At 36.7% G+C, this 26,893-nt stretch overlaps 1 protein-coding gene across 1 annotated transcript; it reads left to right on the forward strand.

Moving 5' to 3' along the window:
• The first annotated feature begins 6,944 nt into the window (after window positions 1–6,944).
• LOC143400273 (olfactory receptor 14C36-like) lies at window positions 6,945–7,877 on the forward strand. Its single transcript, XM_076857566.2, has one exon. The coding sequence runs from the start codon at window positions 6,945–6,947 to the stop codon at window positions 7,875–7,877; it is 933 nt and encodes a 310-aa protein (XP_076713681.2).
• Window positions 7,878–26,893: the final 19,016 nt, after the last annotated feature.

Below are 26,893 nucleotides of genomic sequence, written 5' to 3' on the forward strand. Positions count from 1 at the left end.
AATGTAGCATATCAAGTAAATGCTGGGTACTAGGGGAGAGATGACCCCTCAAATCTTCAGAAGAGACTCCGGAAAGGAGCGTCTACTAGTGAACTTGACATTGGGGGTTCTGAGCTGGATCTCGCAGTGGCAGGATGTAGAATTCTAGTAGGGAACTGTGCCTGGCCAATGCAGGTATCCCTGAAGAGTTCAAGGAGGCTGGTTCTCAATATGACCTGAGTTAAAGAAGAATAACCCAATGACTGTTATTAACCACTGTTCATTACACACAGGGGAAACTGTAAAAAGAGACTCTCTAATACACTCCCTTCTCAGAAATTAATGGTGAAAACATATAGAGGATTGATATTCATTGAATTACAGAAGAGGGTGTGATAGAGGAGAAATTTTTGTGTTGGTGAATATGCCTACAGTGGCATTTCTGTTCATTATAATGTACTATCAAAAATCAATTAAGAAAAAATCATATTTACATTAGCATCAAAACTATGTATACACTTCACAATACTGTGATCCTGATTAGAATAAGATGTACTCCATGTTTCTATAAATATGTCAAAATATACTCTACTGACATGCAAAACTAAAGAAAATTAAACTATAGATCAACTATTTATGGAAAATTTAACCTAAGAGTGAACTATCTGTGGACCTAAACTACACAATATTGATGAGTGAAATTGAAAAAAAAATTAAAAAATGGTCTCAGGTCTCTGGACCAGGTGGTGTGAGCTGCTGTGTGTACAGCTTGGCCAGGCACTGAGGGCAAAGGGCCACCAAAGCTTGAGTGGCAGCATTCATGTCTGTTTAGGGACCCTGGGTCAGGCAGAGAAAAGCTGTAGACAGAGCAAAAGAGACAGTGGAGGAGATAAGATCCCAGAAGATATGCAACATAGTAGATTGGATATTCCTGCTTTAATACCCAGTGTGAGGACTCACAGTGAAAGGGGAGTCTCTGAGCCACTGTGAGGAGAGAGGAACGTCCCCTCAAGGTTGGTGACTGAAGGTGTGGGTCGTATTCAACATGAATAAATTAAATAAATAGCAAAGGAGAGTAAAATGATATTTACTAGCCATATACTTAGGTCAGTTTGTGAAACTCTTGTAGCTATAGTTGAGAGAAATCAGTGTACTCACATATTGCTGAAAAGAACAAAATTAGCTCAACATAATATGCACAAATTTGTCCACCAAATATTGGCATAAATGCATACTGAAACAATGCACAGAAATGTTGCCTGATCTGGGTACTTTGTATGTATTTTGTATGCGTGAAAATGCGTGCCATTTTATATTGATTGATCATTCTTCCATACTTCTGAAGCTGGGAAAATTTTTGTTTATGGACTTTTTTCTGATGATCAACTTCCTTTGCAAAAATAAAAAGTAAACTAACTTTAGAGACATTTGAAGACATTAGAAAATATTCATTTTACTAAAACTATTAATGAAAATGCAACCATAACATAGCAAAACCTATGACATTCATGAAGCACTACTAAGGGAAAAGGTGTAATACTAAATGCCTACATCAAAAAAGCAGAAAGTCTAAGAACAGATCCTACAATGACAGTAAAAAAGCAAACACAAACGACACTTAAAGTAAGCAGTTGAAAAATCAATGATAGATATTGGAGAAGAAATAAATAAATTAACACTAAATAGCAATACAAAAAGTATCAATGAAAGCAAAAGTTGTTTATGAAAATACAAACAAAATCAACACACCTTTAGACCTTTAGAACTTTAGACCTTCTACACTAACAATAAAAAACCCAAGGTAAATAAAATATCACAGAATAAAAGAAACCTTATAGCTGGTGTCACAGAAATGCCAAGATCATTAGCAACACTTTTGAACAACCACATCTCAACATATTGTAAAATATACAAGAAAAGGATAAATTTGGGACAAATATAGCATACAACATCTGAATTATGAGAAAATATATGACCTGGACATCCATAATGACCAGGAAATTTGAATCAGTATTAAATATTTCCGAGTAAAACAAACAAAAACAAAAACATAAAAACCTCCAATAGCTCATGGCTTCACTACTGTTCTATACTAAACATTCAAAGAGAGGTGACCCCACATGTCTCGAAACCACTCCAGGGAATTGAGATGAATTTCAACTCCTCAAGTCACGTTCCACAAAAAAACATCATTTCCCTAGTATAAGATCCAGAAAATTACACAAAAATCACAAAAAAGAGGATTACAGGCCCTTATCCTTCATCAAGACCCATGCAAGCATTCTCAGCAAAACATAGAAAATGAATTCCAACAGCACATCAAAAATATAGCACCCTTTGTACATATGGAATCTTTCCCAGAAGGGGAGAAGCTCAAAGACAATGACAAGCAATGCCACACTATGATAACAGAACAAAGGACCAAATGCTTATAGAAGGATATATAGACCTTTAAAGTTGCTGGTATACATATATAAAATGTTCATTCTCTAAAAGAATTAAATTGTAATAAACACTACAATGTGGATTAATTTGAAAAACATTTGACTGACCCAAGTCATAAAAAAGAACCCATACTAAATGATTCTACTTAACCAAACCTGCAAGACATAAATTTAAACATGGAGATTATACTTAGTGTCTTCAAGTGACTGTAAGTAAGGATACGTAGGGACAATGGATAGTGTTTCACTGAAAGTGATAAAAATATCTGGGAACAAGATGTATTTGGAAGTTGCACAATTTGTAATGTGGTAGATAACACTGAATTGATAACCATGAACTTTTACAAAGGTTAACATGATGTCATGTGAATTTTATCTCAATGATAAGAAATTTTTGCAGCAAAACTGCAGATAGTGTTAGAGGTTTCCCATTTACAGGTTGGTGAGTGAATGAGAGTTGCCCACTACTCTTAATATTATCTGACTCCCAAATACCCCTAATTCACACTGAGGTGAAGGAGGGCAGAGATGGAAACACACAGTGAGAAGCATCAGTCTCTCCTCAGTGTTTCTCATTTCTCCACTGATGTCCAGCAGAGGAATTCCACTGCTTCGTCCACTGTCCATGCTGGCATGTGGCCAGGTCCTTTCTCCTGGGCTAAGGAGGGATGATACCTGGTGGTGTGCTCAGGCCTCCTGCTGTCTCTGCAGGCTGAGCTCTGGGCTCCCTGGGGTCCTGCTACCACTGGGCAGGCACCAGGTTCACATAAAGCAGAGGGGAATGAGCCTCCCACATCCCACATAGCATTGAGCTGACTGCACACATGAACCCTGGCTGCAGACAGAGTTGATGGGAAAAACCAAGGAGAGATGCAGCTCTGCTCCCCCCAGAAAACAGGAGACACTCAGGAGTGAGTACTTGGCAGTTAGAGTCCAGGCACTTCTGAGCCTTATTTTCATGCTGCTCAACAAATTGCAGTTTCATCCAGATTGTCAACCACCCCAGGAAAAAAAATGGTTAATTCTTCAAAGAATTATAGGAACAATGAAGTCTTGTAAACACAGTACTATTTTCTGATTTCCAGTGGACTGGACGCCTGCACAGTGTTTGCAAGTAATACATGTGATAGTTCTTCATGTTACTTCTTATTGGTTTAAAATTCTTCTGTTCAAATAGCTTTTATTTACCACACACTTAGAAAATGCACAAAATTATCTGCACAGTTTTGATGGCTGACAAAGAAATATATTCAGATTAAGGCACAGGGACAAAATGCCAAATACATTGCAGATGACAGGGAGGTAGATATGAATTCATTTATGCAAATTACATACATTCATATTTTCCAGTAGCTGTTGGAAATAAAAACATCCAATATGGTATATAATTTTCATTGAAATATTTTGAATTCATCAACCTCACCTTTTTGTCCTAATCACAAATATGTTCTCATTTTCAATAATTGTTCACATTTTAGAATGAAAGCATATCATTTAATGAGGATGTGAGTTTAGTGGTAAAAATATAACTATAGGGTCATGCAGCTTTGGAAGCACAGTATGAGGGTCAGAAGTGCTAAAGTGCTCCTCAGCATCACTCAGTAACTGATCAATAAAACTAAACCATAATTGCTAATATAAAAATATGTAATTTAGAAAATAATTAAAACCTGTATTTTATAACACAAACAATCCGCTGCATTTTTTAATGCAATCTACTTATTTGATAGTTAAGAACTGTCAGAGAAGTACCAAAAGGAAAAACTCCCAGCTTTCTCCACTAACAGACAAAAGTATTTGCAGAAGCCCTTCTTCAAATTACTGGCATTAAAAATATGCTAATTTATCTTTATGATTCTATTCTTGACCTTTTTGTTTCCTGACCTTTGTTTTATTTATGTCACCAACTTTTGGTGTTTATGGGAATTTTCAATAAGCATTTAATTCCTTAGAGGACAATGTAGTTCTAAACATGCTAAAATTATGAGGTCAAACTAGAAAATTGAAGGCTTATTTCTTATTTTTAAAAAAATCTAGGTGAAGAAATTAATCACATTTTGAAGATCTACAAGAATACTTGGAGGACCCCAGGAAATAAGGTAGTGGTCCCATATTTATTTTGTCATATCCATAATCTGAAGTTTCCTGTGAGACTGATCCATGAAAAAAGTAAGTCAAATATAGAGAAGAATTTTTCAAGAAGTAGTTAAACACATAAGCAATGAAGGACATCAATTAAATTCATATGATTCAAACTGATTACTAGAAAATTTACTGAGTTCTATTGGAAAAAATAAAAATAGTACATGGTTTAGTATAAAAAGTGGAAACAAAAAAAGTCTCTGTAGTTTATGCCAACTTCCAGATCCTGAGCACATATTTATTTATCTTATATTTGACACAAATGTCTAGGGGTGGTGAGAAAGGACTCCTGTAGTGTCTGGAAGTCAGTATAAAAGGATGAAAACCTGCAAAGTTTTTAATATGCATTTGTCTCATCACCCATAACCTTCTGAATTTTTCATATGCATTTATATTTTCACATAATGTATTATTGTATTATTTCTCTTAGGGTAATCAATTTACTTGAAAATACCAATATTTTTCTTCTTTCCAAAACTTAACCATCAAAAATAGCTGTAGCCATAGTTGTGTCATTGGTTATGCTTCTTGAGCAATTACTGCTATAAAGACATCTTACCTTGCAAGTGCACAGGACACCTTCGATTGCATGACCTCCCACCATCCTGCACTGTGTGTGCTATAGTAGTGTAGAAGGGGCAGAGCCTGCTTGGGAGCTCTTCATCTGTAAGTCAGTAGCATAAAGAAATCCAGTCCAGGGGAGTGATCCGTCAACAAAGCCACCAGGCATTAGTTCATTACCACTGTGAATGAAGTCATGCACAAGCTACTAAAAAAGATGAACAATACAAGGTCCCAAATCAAGAAATTTGCACCAGTGATCTGAGTGATGAATACATACAGATTTAATTCAAGGCAATACAATATGTCTGTTTCTAACACTGTACAGAAGGGGGAAAAGTTTAAGATTGTAAAGCAGTTTCCAGAGGAAAAGTTTCATTTGAGCCTTCTTTAAAGCCCAATACACAGTAATGGAGAAAAGTATATCAAACTATGTCACAGTTAGAAAAGGCTTCTGTCAGCAAGTTCCAAGGTATGCTATAAACAAAGGGGTCATGTGGGAGTGAGTCAGGGAGGAATGGGGGATGAAGCAAGACAGTGTTCAGGTAGACAGAGTAGGACTCCTTGAACTTCACCCTCACTGTAAAATTAACACCAACCTACATGTGTCTGGCTACCCACCCCTGACCCTGGGGGACACACATTTCCAGAGGAACCCAGGGAGGCTCAATAGGAAGATCACTTTTCTAAGGGTAAGTGTGGTTAACCTAGAAGGTACTGAGAAGGACCAGGTTTGCAGAGGGCAGAGGAAATGACAATATGAGTGATTCTGGATTGAGTCACCTATGGGTGGTCTGAGCTGCTGTAGAAGTGTTGTAACTAACCATGGGAAAAACATTCTTTTAGCATATATATTCAGTACTTTTTGTATAATTATGATGCCATTGAGATGAAAGAAAAATAATGGAAGTGTAAACAAAAAAAGTATAAGTTATTGTCTAGACAAAGGAAATTTCAACTTCATGGTGCTGAACACAGAGTGAGAACATATAAATATACAGAGTAGAGGTTCAGGAGAATGTCAGCTGGACAGGGACCCAGAGGCTCTGAAGACCTTACCCTGATCACCTGGAGAGTAATAAAGAGCCCCAGCAGGAGCTGGAACAGGTCTGGCTGAGGGTGTGTGTCCATGAGACAGCACCACCTTTGTCCTGGGGAGCACCAGGGAGAGTGGGGGACTTCAGCAGAGTTCAAGGGCACTCAGGTCACCTCAGTTTTCCACAACACTGTACTTGTGATGCTGGAAGGGGAAAATTTGAAATCTTGAGATGGTTTTCTCATGAGTAAAATGTTTTCATGTTCGTAGTGATCAGTACTCCACATGATATATATAGATCTTTAAAAAAAAACAAAAAAATACAATATACAGTATAAGTTGAATTATTAGGTATGGACATAATGGCAAAATAATATTGAATTTTGTCTATGGAGAAGGATGAAGGTAAATAAACTACAGATCATTAAACAATGAACTGTCACACAGGTGGGCATGCAGGCGAGGAGGTGGGCAACCCTGGAAGTACTCTGCATGGAGTCTCTGGAGGTCAGGGGAGGCCTTATGGGGAGCTGAGCACAACCCGTGCAGGTCAGGCCCAGACCCTGTGCTGCAGACTTCAACACCAGCACTGGGAGGTTCACTCTGCTCAGAAATGAGTAAACATATCATAAAAACAAGAGTGATGTTTCTATGCAGAGAAAGTGACTATAAAATATAAGAAAATTATTTGGACATGAATGTGTGAACTAATTGCATTAATGAGGTTTTTTACTTTCTCTTTTTAACTCTTCATCATCTCAAACAACCAGAATTTCTAGTAAATGGCCAATTCCACCATGGTAACTGAATTTCTCCTTATGGGCTCTCCTGATGGCTGGGATCTGAGTTTCCTCTATTTCACAGTATTCCCAATGACCTACCTGGGTACCCTGTTAGGGAACCTTCTCATCGTCACTGTCACCACTGCTGACCAGAACCTGCACACACCCATGTACTTCTTCCTCAGGAACCTGTCCATCTTGGACATGTGCTACATTTCAGTCACTGTCCCCAATGCCTGTGTCAACTCTCTCACTGGCAACAGGGCCATTTCAGTGGCTGGCTGTGCAACACAGACCTTCCTAGTCTTTTTTTGTGCATATGTGGAGATGCTATTTCTTACCATCATGGCCTGGGACCGCTATTTGGCCATCTGCCAGCCCCTTCAGTACCTCTTCATCATGAACCCCCAGATTTGTGTCCGCATGACCCTGGCCACCCTGATCAGTGGTGTGCTGTATGCAGGTGTGCACACTGGGAACACATTCCGGCTGTCATTCTGCCAGTCAAACGTGGTCTATCAGTTCTTCTGTGATGTCTCCTCTCTGCTGAGGCTCTCCTGCTCTGACACCACCAGCAACATGATTCTTATTCTTGTCTCTATTATAGTTGTTGGTGGTGGCTGCTTTGCTATAATAATCATGTCATATATTCACATATTTTCTGCTGTGCTGAAATTTCCCACCAGAGCCCCAGGGAAGGCCTTCTCCACCTGCACCCCTCACATCCTCGTGGTGTCCATCTTCCTCAGTTCTGGCACAGCTGTGTACCTGAGGTCCTCAGCAACCTCTGACACTCTCCAGGACATGGTTCTCTCTGCCTTTTACATCATGGTTCCTCCCTTCTTGAATCCTCTCATCTACAGTCTCAGGAACAAGCAGGTAAAGGAAGCTGTGAGGAGAGTTATGCAAAGACAGTTGTTCTCAGGGAAATGATAAAGTTGCATTTCAAGATTATCCTCATTTCCCTGTTTGTGGTTCTTAGATAAAGCTCTTCACATTTGGGCTTTCCATCTAACCCTGCCTACACTGGGATTACATCATTAGGAGCTGATTTATTTTATAAGGTATATTTTGTGATTTACCATATTTTTCCATGGATACTTCATAAAATGTGTAATTTTGTCATTGTATACATTTTTATTTTTAATTATTTGTTTTAATTTGTTATACATGACAGCAGAATGCATTTTAACTCATTATTCTAATTGGAGTATAATTTCTTATTTCTCTGGCGGTATATGATACAGAGTTTTACGGTTTGTGCAACCATACATGTGTGTACATAGGGTGATAACGACTGCCTCATTTTGCCAGCCTTGTCCACCCACATCCTTCCTCCCCTCACTCCCTTTTGCTCAATCTAAAGTTCCTCCATACTTCCCTATGTTCCCCCCTTTTATGGATCAAAACTGCATATCAGAGAAAACATTTAACCTTTGGTGTTTGGGGATTGGCTTATTTCACTTAGCATGATATTCTCCAACTCCATCCATTACCCGAGAATGCCATAATTTTATTTTTTGAGGCTGAGTAATATTCAATTGTGTACATACTACATTTTTGTTGTCCATTCATCTGTTGAAGGGCATCTAGTTTGGTTCTATAGTTTAGCTCTTGTGACTTGAGCTGCTATAAACATTGATGTGGCTGTGTCATTATAGCATGTTGTCTTTAAGTTCTTTGGGTACAAACCAAGAAGTGAGATAGCTGGGTCATATGGTGGTTCCATTCAAAGTTTTCTAAGAAATCTCCATACTGCTTTCCAGAGTGGTTGCACCAATTTTCGGTCCCACCAGCAATTTATGAGTGTACCTTTCCCCCACATGCTCACCAACAGGTATTGTTGATTTTTGTTGATAATTTCCATTCTGACTGGAGTGAGATGAAATATTAGAGTAGTTCTGATTTGCATTTCTCTAATTGCTAGAGATGTTGAAAATTTTTTCATATACTTGTTGATCAATAGTATATCCTCCTCTGTGAAGTGTCTGTTCAGTTTCTAAATCTATTCATTGATTGGGTTATTTGTTGCTTTGGTAATAAGTTTTTTGAAGATATATATATATCCTGGAGATTAGTGTTCATTCATGTACATGTGGTAAAGACTTTCTCCTATTCTGTAGGCTCTCTCTTTATGTTCTTGATTTTTTCCTTTGTTGTGAAGAAATGTTTTAGTTGATATCATCCCATTTATTGATCTTTGATTTTATTTCTGGTGTTGTGGGAATCTTTTTAAGGAAATCATGTCCTAAGCCAACATAATGAAGATGTGGTTCTAATTTTTCTTCTACTAGGCACAAGGTCTTGGGTCTACTGCCTAGGTCTTTGATCCACTTTAAGTTGAGTTTTGTGCAGGGTGAGAGATGGGGGTTTAGTTTCATTTTGCCACATATAGATTTCCAGTTTTTACAGTACTATTTGTTTAAAAAGCTATCCTTTATCTGAAATATTTTTGGCACCATTGTTTAGTATGTGATAATTGATATTTATGTGGGTTGGTCTCTATGTCTTGTATTCTGAACCATTGGTCTACAAGTGTATTTTGGTGCCAAAACCATGTTGTTTTTGTTACTATAGCTCTGTAGTATAGTATACATTTCTGTATTGTGATGCTTCCTGCTTTACTTTTCTTGCTAAGTATTGCTCTTGCTATTCTGGATCTCTTATTTTTCCAAATGCATTTCAAAATTGCTTTTTTCTATTTCTATAAAGAATAACAATGGGATTTAATAGAAATTGCATTAAATCTGTATAAAGATATTGGAAATATGGTCATTTTGACAACATTAATTCTGCCTATCCAAGATCATGGAGGTTTTCCATTTTCTAAGGTCATCAATTTCCTTCTTGTTTTTTGTTGTTTTCATTGTAGAGGTCTTCTACCTCTTTTGTAAGATTGGTTCCCAAGTATTTTTTATCAATACATAATTTAATAAAAAGTATAATTCAACATATTTGCTGAAATTCTTTGAGGATATATATATATATATATATATATATATATATATATATATATATATATATATATATATATATAATTCATCCAATTCATCCAATATGTCCTCTTACCGATATCAAATACTGTGAAAGAGGAAAATTTTACCAATTTAAACTACAGATAACTTATACTCCATAATCTATTCTTACTCAGAGCCAGTGTCAAATATGCAAGAACTGTGATATATACCTTTGTCAATTAATTATTTGAAAAAATACAAAATCAAATCCTAAAGAATTTGTGACCAAAAATCCAGAGAGAAACACAATAATATTTCTCTCCATCTAGAACATTAAAAAAGAAGAATTTCTTCGTCCATGATGTATTCAGAGGACCATTGTTACCACCCCCTGAGTCCTGATAATAAATCCAACTGCTGGGAAATAGACCCCACCTTTCTTAGCTGTTCATGAGTGACCCAGTGTCAGGGACCAAACCCCAAGGCTGAAATGCAGGTCATCTTTTGGACAGTTTTCCTCCCACAATGTAATTGTCTGGCCTCAGTGTCTGATTCCATGAACACTTAAATTTCTCTCACTTTACTAGACTTTTAATTTCTCTCTGTACTTGTTTCCTAAAACCTTGGGGCAGTTTATTTAATTATTTATTTTTTCCAGAGCAGCAATTGAATCCAGGGGAGCATCTTCATACTTTTATGTGTTTAATATAGAAACAGGGTCTTAGTAAATTGTTTACTGTCTCATTATGTTCCTGATGCTGGCTTGGAAACTCTTCTTCTCCTGCCTTAGCCCTGATGCACTGGAATTGCATGGATGGGCCACTTCCAAGTCTTGTGGCAATCTTTCATCATCTCACAAAAGTTATTACTCTCCAAACATTCTAGTGTCCTCACTGACGTATGCTTTGCCAACTATTAATTATAGCTGACATATGCTCATATCAAGTTACCTAGGAATACTTACATAACAAAAAGAGAAAAAACATGTATATATATATATATATATATATATATATATATATATATATATATGAAAATAATTACATCAAATTCTAACTTTTGAGAAACAATTTTATTCAGCAGTACACTAATAGGAAAAAATTGAAAAAAACAAAACCTATGTAATTATTACCTAGGTAAATTTAAAAGCCTGAACATATTTGATTGATTAGTAAAGGCATTTCTTAAAGTTTGCAGATAGGGGAATGCTTGTAATAGGAACCAGTGAACACCTCAGCACTGGCTGCGACAGGAAGCCTTGACTTGCTTAACAGGATCCAAACAGAACACAAGCTCCATCCACACACTGTGTCTATGGTTTCTGTTTCCCACTGCTCCAATGTTCCCTGCTAGAGCAAAAAGACCTTCAGAGTATCCCAGATGAATTCTGCAAACCCCACATTTACATGCATTTCCTCCAGAACTATAGCTTATTGAACCTCTATGGGTGACTTGTATCAACAATTTTTAAGTTAAGTTAGGTGGGTAAAGTTTATACTTAATATATGAATTAAGAATGAAATTAAATTGCAAAACCATCCCTAATGATATGTATCTATCTTGATGAAGACTTTGGATGTTTTCCTTATGTTATAAGATGTTTTATATTGAAAGATTTGGTGATGAAGGAAACCAAAAAAGAAAATATTGATATAATAACTTCATGATATTTCATATCTTATGTCAAATTACACAAAAACACTGTAGGTGTGTGGGTGTGATATGAAACTTCTTCAGAATTTAGAAAAAACTTTACTTTGTGTGCAAGTTTTGTACAAGGAAACAAATTTTTATAGTAAGATAAATAGTGTGATAATATCTATTGTAAAGAGAGCCACCAACAAGACATTATGGTAACATAATATACTGAGTGCTTTCAGGTAATATTCATGACTGACAATATTATGCCATAACCATTACATTTTTCCATGTTTTAAATAGCCTTTACAATATTCATATTAATACCAGAGACATATACCATTGTAAGAAAGCAGTTGCTTATTTTAGTAGAGTTAAAATCCATATTTGATAAGAGTTTTAACATGATCATTGAGAAAATGAGGGCCAAGGAAGGTGTGGTGGTAAAGTCATTGCAGTCCCTTAAGAGATGTCAACTATTTCAAACTGACAAAATACAGAAGCAGCTTAGGACATGTAAGGAATTTGCAAGACCACCTCTGTTGTACGCTCATGGATGTAGAAGACAAATTCCGTTCCAAACTGCCTTGGGGCCACCCCAATAGCACAGGGGCCCAGAAAGTGAGTTTTCCCTGCTCAGCAAGGAAGACATTCAGAAATATTCACAGCAGTAATTTCAGGTACCCAACTGTAGCGCAAGCTGTCAACAGACTTTGGCATTATATGCATTGTGCTGGCTCTGCAGGAATGCAGGGTGCTCAAGTTAAGGGGTCATGCTGCCTTTCACCACCATCTTTAAAAAAGGCCTCATATGCCAATCATACTGTAGCAAGGTCTGAGGCCCTGCAGGCTTCCCCTGACCAGGTGATAGATGAAACTCTGAAGGTGAAGCCAAAGTTTGAATGGAATTTCCAGAAATTAGAGGTTACCAAAAGCATGAACTGCAGGCCAAGAAAAGCTGCTGGCTACAGAGATAGCTAAAGGAAAATAGAGCATTTGCCTTTGCTCTGCAAATGGCAAAGCCAAAGAGCAGGAATACCTAAGCACTTTGGAAATATCTTCTTGTAGTCAAGGGTCTTAGATGCTACATGAGGAATTATAGGCGGAGTTGAGGGACATATTTGTTCAACAGGGTTTTGCATTTCCTCATCCCTAATCCATTCTTTATATGCCCCTATTACTGCCTTTTGCTATTGGAAGATTTACTCTCTGCTAGTGAATACTGGATGTATGTAACTTCTTTTGATGTTTTATAGGGGTTCACAGCCAATAGTTCACCTACAGTTTTGGGAAAGATTTTGGACTTCCACTTTGGGGCAATGCTGGAATTATTAAGACTATGAAACACTTGGAGATGGACTAAATTAATTTTGCATTGTGAAACGGACATGGGGTTTGAGGGGTCAGCAGTAAATGTTATTAATGGGATGTGAGGTGTCTCCCAGTAGTTCCTCTGTTAAAGCAGAAGTTTTTGTCATTTGTCTCTGTGTCTTCTATTCTGTACCATTGGTCTACATGTCTCCTTTGGTGCCAAGACCAGGCCATTTTTGTTACTATAGCGCTGTAGTATAGTTTAAGGTCTGGTATTGGGATGTCTCCTGCTTCACTCTTCTTGCTAAGAATTGCTTTGGCTATTCTGGGTCTTTTATTTTTTCCAAATAAATTTTATAATTGCTTTTTCTAGTTCTATGAGGAATGTCATTGGGATTTTAATTGAAATAGCATTAAATCTGTTTAATGCTCCTGGTAGTACAGCCATTTTCACAATATTAGCAGAAGCATCCTATGACCCAGCTATCCCATCCCATTATTTATGCAAAAGAACTAAAATCAATAACTACAGTGATACAGCCATATCAAAGTTTATGGAAGCACAATTCACTATATCCAGTTATGAAACTAGTCCAGATGATGGTAAACAGATGAATGAATAAGGAAAATGTGATATATGTACACAGTAAAGTTTTATTCATTTAAAAGAAATAATTAAACTGTGACATTTTCTGGTTAATGGGTGGAGAAAAAATCATCATGCTAAATGAAATAAGACAGACTCAGAAAATAAAAGGTCAAATGATTTCTTTCATATGCAGAATCTAGAGGAAAGTAAGGAGGCAAATTGGGTTGGATATTATAAAGACATAGGGAAGATATGTGGAATAGAAGAAGAAGATCCAGAGAAAGGGAGAAGGGATAGGAAAGGGTCATGAGTGTGTGTAAATGTACTACAGTGGATTCCACCTCTATGTGCATCTATAAATTCCAATAAAAATAGACAAACAGAGGCTGGGGTTGGGGCTCAGTGGTAGAGTGTTCACTTAGCATGTGTGAGGCCCTGGGTTTGATCCTCAGCACCACATAAAAATAAATAAATGCAATAAAGGTATTGTGTGCAACTACAATGAAAACATAAATTTTAAAAATAAATAAACAGATGAGGATAAGATAGACTAGTAAAATAGAACAGGGGAATCGGGGGAATGAGGAGGGGAAGGAGGGGATCCAAGGAGTATAATAGAATAAATTAAGTTCCATGTGTGTATAATTATATTAAAGTGAATCTTTATGTACAATTAAAAATAAACAATAAAGGCAAAATAAGTAAAGAGTTCCATGAATAAATTCAGAGATAAACAGTTACTACCATTGGAAATGTAGCACATCAGGTAAATGCTGGGAACCAGGGGAGAGATGACCCCTCAAAGCTCAGAAGAGACCTCTGAAAGGAGGATCTGCTAGTGACCTTGGTATTGAGGGTTCTGAGCTGGATCTCACAGTGCCAGGATGTGAACTTCTGGTAGGGAACTGTGCCTGGCCAATACAAGCATCCCTGAAGCCTTCAAAGCAACTGGTTCTGAATATGACCTGTGATAAAACAGAAGGACCCAGTGACTGGTATTAACTACTGCTTCTTACACACAGGGGAAACTTTAAAAAAAAACAATGTATAATATGACCAATTCTCAGATATTAATGAGGAACAACTATAGAGGGTTTATATGCAATGAACTACAGAAGAGGTTGAGATAAAGAAGAAATTTTTATTTTGATAAATTTGTCACCAGTGGCTTTTCTGTTCATTTTAATGTACTACCAAAAAATCAATTAAGAAAAACCATCATATTTACAATAGCATCAACCTATGTATATGCTTCAAAAGACTGGGATTCTCATTAGAATACGATGTATTCCATGTTTGTATAAATCTGTCAAAATACACTCTACTGTCATTGGTAATTAAAACAGAACACATTTTTAAAAAATATAAACTAATTAGACTAAATTTAACCCAGGAAATGAACAATCTGTGCACTTAAAATTACAAAATATTGATGAGTGAAATTAAGACATAAAAAAAAATGGACTCAGCCCTCTGGACCTCAATGCACACAGCTGGACCAGGTGCTGAAGGCAAAAGGCCACCCAGCCTGGAGTTGCAGCTCCCCTGGTCTGTTTGGGGACACTAGGCCAGGCAGAGAAAAGATGTGGAAAGAACAAAAGAGATAGTAGAGGAGGTAAGAGCCCAGAAGACATGATACACAGTAGACTGGATTTTCCTTTCTTCATACCCACTGTAAGGGGAGCCTCTGAACCACTGTGAGGAGAAAGGAATGTCCCCTCACGTGTGTGACTGAAAGTGTGGGTTGTGTTAAAAGTGGATAAATCAAATTTTTAAAAAGAGAGTATATGTCTTGATCAAGGATCCATATACAAGCATTCTCAGCAACACCTAGAATACCAAATCCAATGGCACAATGACTAGTCATAAACTTCAAGTCAGTTGGTGGATCTCTTGTAGCTAAAGTTGAGAAAAATCAGTGTGCTCACATACTGCTGACAAGAACAAGAGTTAGTCCAACATCATATGCACAAACTTGTCCATCAAATATTGGCAAAAGTGCATTCCATGGTCAACCCACCTAACCCTAACCCTAACTTTAAATGAGAGATATTAGAAGCCACTGGAAAACACAGCTTTTACTAAGACTATTAATGAAAATAGAACAATACAAGAAAAAACGTGTGACATTCATGAAAAACCTATGGCATTCACTACTAAGGGAGAAGGTGTTGCACTAAATGCCTGCATCAAAGAAACAGAAAGAATAAGTGCAGACCCTACCATGACAATAGAAAACAGACACCCACACGTGTAAAAGGCAGTTGGAAAAGAAATGATAAACATTAAATCAGAAATAAGCAATTAACACTAAATATCAACAGAAAATATCAAGAAAACAAAAATTTGTTTGTAAAAATAAAAACAAAATTAGCAAACCTTTAGCTATGCTAACAATAAAAAAGACCCAAATAAATAAAATATCAAAGAATAAAAAGAAGACCTTTTCACTAATATTACAGAAATGATAAGACCTATTAGCAACTCATATAAACAAATACATACCAACATATTGGAAAATCTATACAAAAGGAATAAATATGGGACAGATGTAACACACCTGAACTCAATTATGAGAAAATAAAAGACCCAGACATTAATGTGACCAATAAATTTGAATCAGTAATAAAAGATTCCTAGTAAAGAAACCTCCAGCAGCTCATGGCTTCACTACTGTTTTACCAAACCTTCAAAAAGAAGAGAAACCACGTCTCCTGAAACCACTCCAGGGAACTGAAATGAACCTCAACTCCTCAAGTCACATTCCACAAAACCATCATTTTCCTAATATAAGATCCAGAAAACTACACAGAAACCACCAAAAAAGAGGATTATAGACCCATATCCTTGATCAAGGCATATACAAGCATTCTCAGCAAAACTTAAAAACCAAATCCAACGGCACATGAAAACAATAGCACTCTATATATATGAATGTACCCCAGGAGGCAACAAAATCCAACAGACAGTGATTGACAAGTCACACACTATTTAAAAGAACAAAGTACCAAAATGGCTATAGGTAGATATATGGATTTTAAAAATGCTGATATAAATATATAATGGAAACTTATTCATTCACTAAAAGAATAAAATAGTAATAGATGTTATAATGTGAAACAATTGTGAAAATATCAGGCTTAGTGAAGTCATAAAAAAGATCACATACTGAATGATCTACTTATACAAAATCTCCAGGACATAAATTCAAACATGGAGATTATACTTAGTGCCTTCAAGTGACAGTAAGTAAAGATAAGTTGGGACAATGGATAGATGTTTCATTAAGACTGAAGCAAATACTTGGGAATAAGATGTACTTGGATGTTGTACAATTGCATATTTTTGTACATAACACTGAATTGATAATAACAAATTGTTACAAAGGCTAAATTCATGACATGTGCCTTTCATCTCCATGACAAAAAAATTTGCAGCTAAACGGCAGATAGTGTTAGATTTTTCCCACTTTCAGGTTTTGGAGTGAGTGAGAGCTGCCCACCACTCTTGATGTTAACTGATCACCATAAACACCCCTAGATCACACTGAGGTCAAGGAGGGCAGAGATGAAAACACACAGAGAAACATCAGTCTCTCCTCAGTGTTACTCATTCCTCAATAATGACTTAGAGTGATGTCCAGCAGAGGAGTTTCTAAGTGTCATCCACTGTCCATGCTGGTACATGGCCAGGTCCTCTCTCCTGGGCTCAGGAGGGCTGCTGCCTGGTGGTGTGCTCAGGCCTCCTGCTGTCTCTGCAGGCTGAGCTCTGGGCTCCCTGGGGCCCTGTTCCCACTGACCAGGCACCAGGTTCACTTAAAGCAGAGGTGACCTAGCTCCCCACATCCTACATACCATGTGCTGATGACCCAGATGCACCCTGACTGCAGACAGAGTGGATAGGAGAAGCCAAGGAGAGACTCAGTTCTGCTCCCACCTGGAGAACAGGATACATTCAGGAGTGAATTCTTGGCATTATACTCCAAAGGCATCTGAGCCTCATCTTTATCCTGCTCAGCAATCTGCAATCTCATCCAGATTATCATATAGACCAGAAAATTAATTCTGCAAAGAATAACTGGCACACAGAAGTCTTGTAAACACTGTAGTTTTTGTGATGATTTCTGTTCTTCACTGATAGTGTACCTGGAGTGTGGTGGAGATCTGCACAGTGTTGGCAAATACCACATGTGATATTTCTTCATGGTGCCTCTTGTGGGTTAAAATTCTTCTTTTCAATTCACTTTTACTTACCACACACACACAAATGCACAAACTTATCTGCACAGATTTGAGAGATGACAGAGAAATATATCCAGATTAAGGCAACAAGGACCAAGTACCAAATACATTGCAGGTGACAGGGAGGTAGATGAATGAATTCATTTATACAAAGTACATACTTACATATTTTTCAGTAGCTATGGGAAATAAAAACATCTAATATTGTATACAATTTTCATTGAAACATTTTTAATTTATCAACCATACTTTTTTGTCCTGATCACAAATCCATTCTCCTTTTCAATAATTTTCACACTTTATACTAAAGGTATATCAGATGTGATGAGGATGTGTGTCCATTGGTAGAAATATAAAAAATACAGTTGTGCAGTCTTTGCAAGTACATTAAGAAGGTCAGGATGTAATAAAGTACTCCTCAGTATTCCTCTATGGCTGATCCATAGCACTACCATAATTACTAATATAGAAAGATATAATTTAGAAAATAATGAATTCCTGTATCTTACAACTCAAGAAATCTTTGCATATTTACATGCAATCTGTGTGCCATACCTTTCCTCATGTTAAGCACTATCAAGGGAATTACCAAAAGGGAAATCTCCCAGCTGTCCCTACTTTAGGAGAAAAGCACTTGGAGCCGTCCCTCTTATACTTCTGGCATTAAACCCATGCTAACTTCTCCTCCTACTTCTGTTCCTGATGCTCATGCTACCTGACATTTGCTTTATTAATGTCCTCATACTTTGGATTTTATTAGGAAATTTTAATAATCATTTCACCCTTTAAAAAAGATGTAGTTCTGAACACTCTAAAATTATTGAGGTCAAGGTAAACAAACTAAAGATGATTTCTTAGATTAAAGAATCTAGGTTCTAAAGTACTCATATTTTGTAGTTCTGCAGGAATACTTTGAGTGCTTATGAATGTTAGATGGTGATGCATATATTTATTGTATCATATCCATAATCTGAACTTTTCTATGAGACTAATCCATGAAAACAGTAAATTCAATTCAAAAACGTTTTCAAGTTGTAATTAAATCACATAAGCAAAGAATAACATCAATTAGGATGATATAATTCAATCTACTTCATGGAGAATTAATTAATTTCTTTTGGAGAAACAAAAACAGTATATATTTTAGTAGAAAAAAACTAGAAACAAAGAAAATGTCTGCAGTTCTACATCAGCCTCCAGATCCCAAACACATATTCAATTGTCCATCTCATATTTGCCACAAATGTCTAGAGGTTTTCACCAAGGACTACTGGAGAGCCCAGAAGTCAGTATGGAAGAATGAAAACCTGCAAGGGTTTTTAATATGGATTTATCTCATCACCCAACATCTTCTGAACTTGTCATATGTATTTACTTTCTTACACTCTGTATCATTGTATTATTTTTTCATCTTAATCAAATTATATAAAAATACCAATACTTTTTTTCTTTCCAAAACCTCAGGATCTGAAACACCTGTAGTTATATTTGTATCATTAGTAAACACATGTTGACAAATTTTTGCTTTAAAGAGACCTTACCTTGCAAATGCACAAGCCCCTGGGCTTGCATGAACTAACATCAGTGTGCACTGTGTGTGCTACAGCCATGTAGAAGGGACAGAGCGTGTTTGGGAGCTCTTCATCTGTAAATCAGTAGAATACAGAAAGCTATTGCAGGTGAGTAGTTAGTCAACATAGGCACCAGGCTTTAGTTCACTAACCACTGTGTAGGAAGTCATGCACTTGCTACTGAAAGGAGAAAAACATGAATGATACAATATCCAAATCAAGGAATTTGTACCAATGATTGTATTATTGATTACATAGTGATTTAGTAAAAAATAGTATAACACACTGATTTTTAACAGTACACAAAAGTGGAAAAAATTTGAAATTCTACAGAGTTCCCAGAAAAATTATTTTTACCTGAGCCTCCTGTGTAGCCCAATACACAGTAATGGAGAAAATTAAATCAGCATGTCAAGTAGAAAAGGGACTCTGTCTCAAAGTACAAGGAGCATGCTGTGAACAAGGATGTCACTCAGGTGTGAACTTCAGGTTTGTGTCCAGGAGGAACTAGGCTGGGGAGAAACAGAAAGCAGGTAGACTGAATGGGACTACTGGAAAATTCATGCCCATTGTGAAATAAACATCAACCTCCCTGATTCTGACCACCATCCCTGACACTGGATGACACAAAATTTCCAGTGTAGCCCAGGCAGGCTCAGTAGGAAGGTCATTTTTCTAAGGGTGAATGTGGTTAACAAGGTTCTGAGGAAGACCCAGTTTTCAGAGATCAGAGAAAATGACTGTGTAGGTGACTCAACATTAAACTGGTCTGAGCTACTGCAGAAGTAATTTAAGCATGAGCAAAACCTTCCCTTAGGGAGAACAGTATCATTTTGTACACTTAGGATGACTTTGAGAAGAAAGGAATATAATGGTAGGTGTCAAGAAGAAGTAAGCAAATTATTGTCAACTTCATGGTGCTGAAAAAAGAGTAAAAACATATTAAGGTAAAAAGTAAACATTTAAGAGAATGTCAGCTGGGCTGGAATAAATCTGGAGGCTTTAAAGTCTTCACATGGATCTTTTGGAAAGAAAAAGAGAGCCCCAGTGGGAGGTGGGATGGGTCCAGGTCTGAAGGCCTGTGGCCTGGAGACAGCACCATCCCCTTCCTGGGGCAGCAGCAGGGTGAATGGGGAACAGCAGGAGAGTCTATGTGGTGTCAGGTCACCTCAGTTCTCCACAAACTGATCCTGTGAGCCTGGAATGGGAAAGTTTGAATTCTACATGGTTTCCCATGAGTGAAAGTTTTTCATGTTCATGGTGTTAAGCACTTCAAGATTATGAACATATTCCAACATAGAAATGTTAAAAAATAATTATAATGTGAATTATTATTCATGATTTAAATTGTTAAGTGTTGATACAATGGCAAAATAATGTTGAAATTGTATTTATGGAAGAGGACAAAAGTAACTTATTAATTAGCTAAAGAGAGAATTAAAGAACACACTGTCAAACAGTTGGTCACAGAGGAGAGGAGGTGGGCAACCCTGGAAGTGCTCTGCATGGGAGTCTCAGGAGGTCAGGGGAAGCCTGATGGGGAGCTGAGGACAAGCCCTACAGGTCAGGCCCAGACCCTAGGCTGCAGACCTCCACACCTGCACTGGGAGATGCACTCTGATCAGAAATGAGTAAACATATCAGAAAACCAAGAGTGAGCTTTCCTCTGCAGGGAAGCAATGGCCAAATAAAAGAAAGCACCATGCACACCAGTATGTAATGCAATTCTATTGATTACATTTTTGCTTCTCATCTCTTATCTCTTTACCTTCCTAGACAACCAGAATTTCACAGCAATGCCATACTGACACAGTTACTACATAATCACATAGAGTATAAAGTGTTCACCAGAGATGTGAAATATGGCAAAACATATGATAACAAGTCATTCACAGTATAATAGAGAATGAAAAAAATATGTCCACAAGTAGATGTGGATGAATCTCAATGATGTTAGGCTAACTTCAGTCAGAATAGAGACCATACACTGAGTGATTTTATTTTTATAAAATTTCAAAAATATGTACATTCAAATATACAGAATATCTGTAGTGTTTTCTAGTGACTGATATTAGGGATAATGTGGGCAATGTGTATAATGGATTAAGGGGTTAATTTGAAGTAAAAATTAAAAAGTAGGGGAGTGAGTGAGAGTTGCTCACCACCCTAAGTGTTAACTGATTGCCATAAACACCCCTCAATCACACTGAGGTGAAGGAGGGCAGAGATGAAAATACACACAGTGAGCACCATCAGTCTCTCCTCAGTGTCAATAGTTTCTCCATAACGACTTAGGGCGATGCCCAGCAGAGAAGTTCCCATGTGTCATCCACTGTCCATGCTGGCAAGTGACCAGGTCCTCTATCCTGGGCTCAGGAGGGCTGCTGCCTGGTGGTGTGCTCAGACCCCCTGCTGTCTCTGCAGGCTGAGCTCTGGGCTCCAGGGGCCCTGCTTCCACTGACCAGGCACCAGGTTCACATAAAGCAGTGGTGACTGAGCTCCCCACATCCCACATGTCATTGTGCTGACTGCACAGATTCACCAAGGCTGCACATACATTGGATGGGAAAAGCCAAGGACAGATGGGGTTCTGTTCACAAACAGAGAATAGGAAACACTCAGGAGGGAGTACTTGGCAGAGTAGAGTCCAAATACATCCGAAGCCTCATTTTTATTCACTCAGCAAATTGCCATCCCATCCTTCATTTATTGCTAGTCCAGGGAGTGAAGTGTTAATTATGCAAAAGTAACAGGCACAGAGAAGTCTTGTGAAAACTGTAGTATTTGCCATGATTTCTAGTGCTTCAATAGTAATATGCATGGAGTGTGTGAGAGGTCTGCACAGTGTTTGCAAGTACTGCATGTGATAGTTCTTCATCCTGCCACTTATGGGTTTGAAATTATTTTTTTCAAATTAATTTTTCTTACTATACTCAGAACTTGTCATATATATTTACTTTTTATGTATTTTATTATTGTATTTGTCTTCTAATAGTAATACAATTATTTTAAAATTATATTAATTTACAAAACCTGAAGATCTGAAATATTTGTGGCCCTATTTGTATCCTCAGTAATACTTGTTGAGCAAGCACTGATCTAAATAGACTTACATTGCAACTTCACAGGGGCCCAAGGCTTGAATGACCTCATGGTAGCCTACTCTGTATGCTACAAAAATGCAGAAAGGGCAGAACGTGCTTAGTAGCTCTTCATCTGTAAATCAGTAGAATGAAGAAGCCAATCTAGGTGAGTTGTCAACAATGCCACCACGCATTATTAGTTTAAGGTCTTTAACCACTGTGCAGTTTAAGGTCTGGAATAGTAATGCCACCAGCTTCACTTGTTAAGGATTACTTTGACTATTCTGGGTCTCTTATTTTTCCAAATGAATTTCATGACTGCCTTTTCTATTTCTGAGAGGAAAGTCATTGGTATTTTGATTGGGATTGCATTGAATCTGTATACTGCTTTTGGTAGTATGATCATTTTGACAATATTAATTCTGCCTATCTAAGAACAAGGTAGAGTTTTCCATATTCTAAGGTCTTCTTCAAATTCTTTCTTTAATGTTCTGTAGTTTTTACTGTACAGATGTTTCACCTCTTTCATTAAGTAGATTCTCAAGTATTTTATTATTTTTTGAGGCTATCATAAATGGGGTGGTTTTCCTAGTTTCTCTTTCTGAGGATTTGTCATTGATCTACAGAATGTCTTGGATTTATGAGTGTTGATTTTATATCCTGCTACTTTACTGAATTTATTTATTAGTTTTAGAAAATTTCTGGTGGAATTTTTTGGGTCTACTAGGTATAGAATCATATATCATTGGCAAATAGTGCTAGTTTGAGTTCTTCTTTTCCTATCTGTATGGCTTCATTTCTTTTGTCTGTCTAATTGCTCTGGCTAGATTTTCAAGAACTATGTTGGATATAAGTGGTGAAAGAGGGCATCCCTGTCTTGTTCCAGTTTTTAGAGGAAGTGCTTTCAATTTTTTTTCCATTTAGAATGATGTTGGCCTAGGGCTTAACATAGATAGGTTTTACAATGCTGAGATATGTTCCTGTTATCCCTAGTTTTTCTAGTGTTTTGAACATGAAGAGGTGCTGTATGTTGTTAAATGTTTCCTCTGCATCAATTGAGATGATCACATGGTTTTTATCTTTGAGCCTATTGATGTGATGATTACATTTATTGATTTCCATATGTCAAACCAACCTTGCATCCTTGGGATGAACCCTACTTGATCTTGGTGTACTATCTTTTTAATAGTTTTTGTATTCAACTTGCCAGAATTTTATTGAGAATTTTTGCATCTATATTCATTAGTGACATTTATCTGAAGTTTTCTTTCTTTGGTATATCTTTGTCTGGTTTTGGAATCCGGGTGATATTAGCATCATAGAATGAGTTTGAATGTGTTCCCTTTTTTCTATTTCATTAAATACTTTGAGGAGTATTGGTGTTAGTTCTTCTGTAAAGGTCTTGTAGAACTCAGCTGTGTGTCCATTTAGTCCTGGGCTTTTCTTGGTTGGTAGGCTTCTGATGGTGTCCTCTATTTCCTTGCTTAAAATTGATCTGTTTAAATTGTCTATATCATCCTGACTTAGTTTGGGCATAGCATAAGCCTCTAGAAATTTGTGAATGCCTTCAATATTTTCTATTTTATTGGAGTAAAAATTTTCAAAATAATTTCTAATTATCTTCTATAGTTCTATAGTGTCTGTCCTGATATTTTCTTTTTCATCACATATTTTAGTGATTTGAGTTTTCTCTCTCCTCTTTGTCAGCATAGCTAAGGGTCTGTCAATTTTATTATTTTTTCAAAGAACCAATTTTGGTTTTATCAATTTTTTCAATTGTTCAAATTTCATTGATTTCAGCTCTGATTTTAATTATTTACCATCTTCTACTGCTTTGGGGGGGATGATGTGTTCTTCTTTTTCTAGGGCTTTGAGATGTAATGTTAAGTCATTTATTTGTTGACTTTTTCTTATTTGAAGGAATAAACTCCATGCAATGAACTTTCCTCGTAGAACTGCCTTCATAGTGTCCCAGAGATTTCTATATATTGTATCAGTGTTCTCATTTACTCTAAGAATTTTTTAATCTCCTCCTTGATATCTTTTGCAACCCATTGTTAATTCAATTGCATATTATTTAGTTTCCAAGTGATGAAATAGCTTTTATTTTATATTTTGTTATTGATTTCTAATTTTATTCTATTATGATCTGATATAATTCAGGGCAGTATCTCTACTTTTTTGTATTTGCTAAGAGTTGCTCTGTGGCATAATATATAATCTATTTTAAAGAAGGAACTATGTGCTTCTGAGAAGAAAGTGTATTCGCTCCTTGATGAATAATATACTCTATATATGTCAATTATGTCTAAGTTATTGATAATATTATTGAATTCTATAGTTTCTTTGTTCGGCTTTTGTTTGAAAGATCTATCCAGTGGTGAAAGAGATGTGTTAGAGTCTCCCAGATTTATTGTGTTGTGGTATATTTGACTCTTGAACTTGAGAACAGTTTGACTGATAAACACAAATGCTCCATTTTGGGGGGCATATATATTTATAATTGTTATATATTTTTGATGTATGTTCCCCTTAATCAGTATGAAATGTCCATCTTTATTCCTTTTGATTAACTTTGGCTTGAAGTTATTTTGTTTGAGACAAGGATGGAAATCGCTGCTTGTTTATACAGACCATGTGAATAATACATTTTACCTCAAACTTTCATTTTCAGTCTGTGGATGTCTTTTCCTATGAGATGAGTCTCTTGAAGGAAACATATTATTGGGTCTTTTTTTTTAATCTAATCTACCAGTCTAAGACTTTTGATTGGTGAGCTTAGGCCATTAATATTCAGAGTTATTATTGAGACATGATTTGTATTTCTGGTCAATCTTATTTGTTTAAATTGACTTGGTTTCTCCTTTGGTTTGTGTTTCCTTTATTATAGTTCTTCCCTTTGCAGATTTTTATTGTTGTTTTTTATTTCCTCCTTGTAGAATATTCTGCCAAGAATTTTCTATAGGGCAGGCTTTCTTGGTGTAAATTCTTTTAGCTTTTGTTTATCATGGAAAGTTTCTATTTTGTCATCAAATATGAAGCTTAATTTTGCTGGCTATAAGATTCTTGATTGGCATCCATTATCTTTTAGAACTTGGTATGTGTGTTGTTCTAGGATCTCCGCCCACTCCAGCGCTCTGTGGCCCAGCAACCTGGAGAGAGAGAGGCACCCCATGCTAGGTTTCTTTTTTACCAAAGTGTGGCTCCACAGCCCTACATCAGGGTACATATAGGCTTGAGGGTGCCATCACCATGAAACTGGAATATCACTGCTTCTATCAAGGGACAACAATAAGGACCTGGTAAGATATCACCAAGGTCCCTGTGGTCCTGGTTGCACCAGAGTTATCTCTACTAGGGTTGGTAACAGTTATCCTGTTGCTGAGGTGACAGGGAGTCTTGCATGGGTTTATCTATCTCTTGTTTCTCCTTTTAACAACAAACTTCTTATGATTACCCTCTCATTAGTCATATAATCTAATACCTCCATACTCTCACATTCTACCTCATAAACATCTCAGCCAAGCCCCCAGGCCCCCCTTCTACAATTAGAAACTGCAAACCATTACATAAACCTATTGACTCTATGGTATAAGATAACCAAACTCATTTATGATTATAGTGACAAAAGTGTAAATGTAAAAATGGAAGCTCACTGATCTATGGCTGCATGTTGGGTACAGTGAATGCTGTGATATTGATCTCCCCCTTAAAGGTGAGGTATTGGTAACCTATAGAGACATTATAAGACAATAGGGCAGAAACTGTAATACATCGGATCTATGCTGCAAGAGAGGAAGTCACATAGACATCATGAAAACACAAGGGAGGAAAGTGCCCCAACAAACCAAGATACTACAATAATAGAATCCATAGATAGCACCATAGATGATGTATCAGAGAAGGAGTTTGGAATATACATAACTAAAATGATCTGGGAATTAAAGAACAACTTAAGTGAGCAGTTACAGGCAAAAATTGATCACTCCAGCAAAGAGATAAGAGAGAAAATACATGCAACCATCAATCACACCAACAAAGAGATAAGAGAGCAAATACAGGTAGCAAGAGATTACTTCAAGAAAGAGATAGAGATTCTGAAAAACAAACAAACAAACAGAAAGTTTTGAAATGAAAGCAACAATAAGCCAAATAAAAAACACAATAGAGAGCATCAACAACAGACTAGATCACTTGGAAGACAGAACCTCAGAAAATAAAGAAAAAATATACAATCTTGAAAATTGGCCTCACAGTGAAGATGGTAAAAAAAAAACCATGAACAGAATACTCAAGAATTATGAGATACCATCAAAAGACCAAATTTAAGATTTATTGAGAGAGAGGAAGGTTCAGAGATTCAAATCAAAGGAATGCACAATCTCTTTAAAGAAATAATAGCAGAAAATTTCCCAAGCATAAAAATGAATTAGAAAATCAAATACAAGAGGCCAAATGTACAAAATTACAATATATCTACACCAAGAAACATTACAATGAAAATGCCCAGCCTACAGAATAAGGATAGAATTTTAGAGGCCACAAGAGAAAAAAAATAA

The sequence above is a fragment of the Callospermophilus lateralis genome, assembly GCF_048772815.1.
Source record: "Callospermophilus lateralis isolate mCalLat2 chromosome 5 unlocalized genomic scaffold, mCalLat2.hap1 SUPER_5_unloc_2, whole genome shotgun sequence".
NCBI classification, from domain to species: domain Eukaryota; kingdom Metazoa; phylum Chordata; class Mammalia; order Rodentia; family Sciuridae; genus Callospermophilus; species Callospermophilus lateralis.

Excerpts from the sequence above, each read along its gene's own strand:
- LOC143400273 (XM_076857566.2), top strand. The coding sequence starts at position 6,945 with ATGGCCAATTCCACCATGGTAACTGAATTTCTCCTTATGGGCTCTCCT.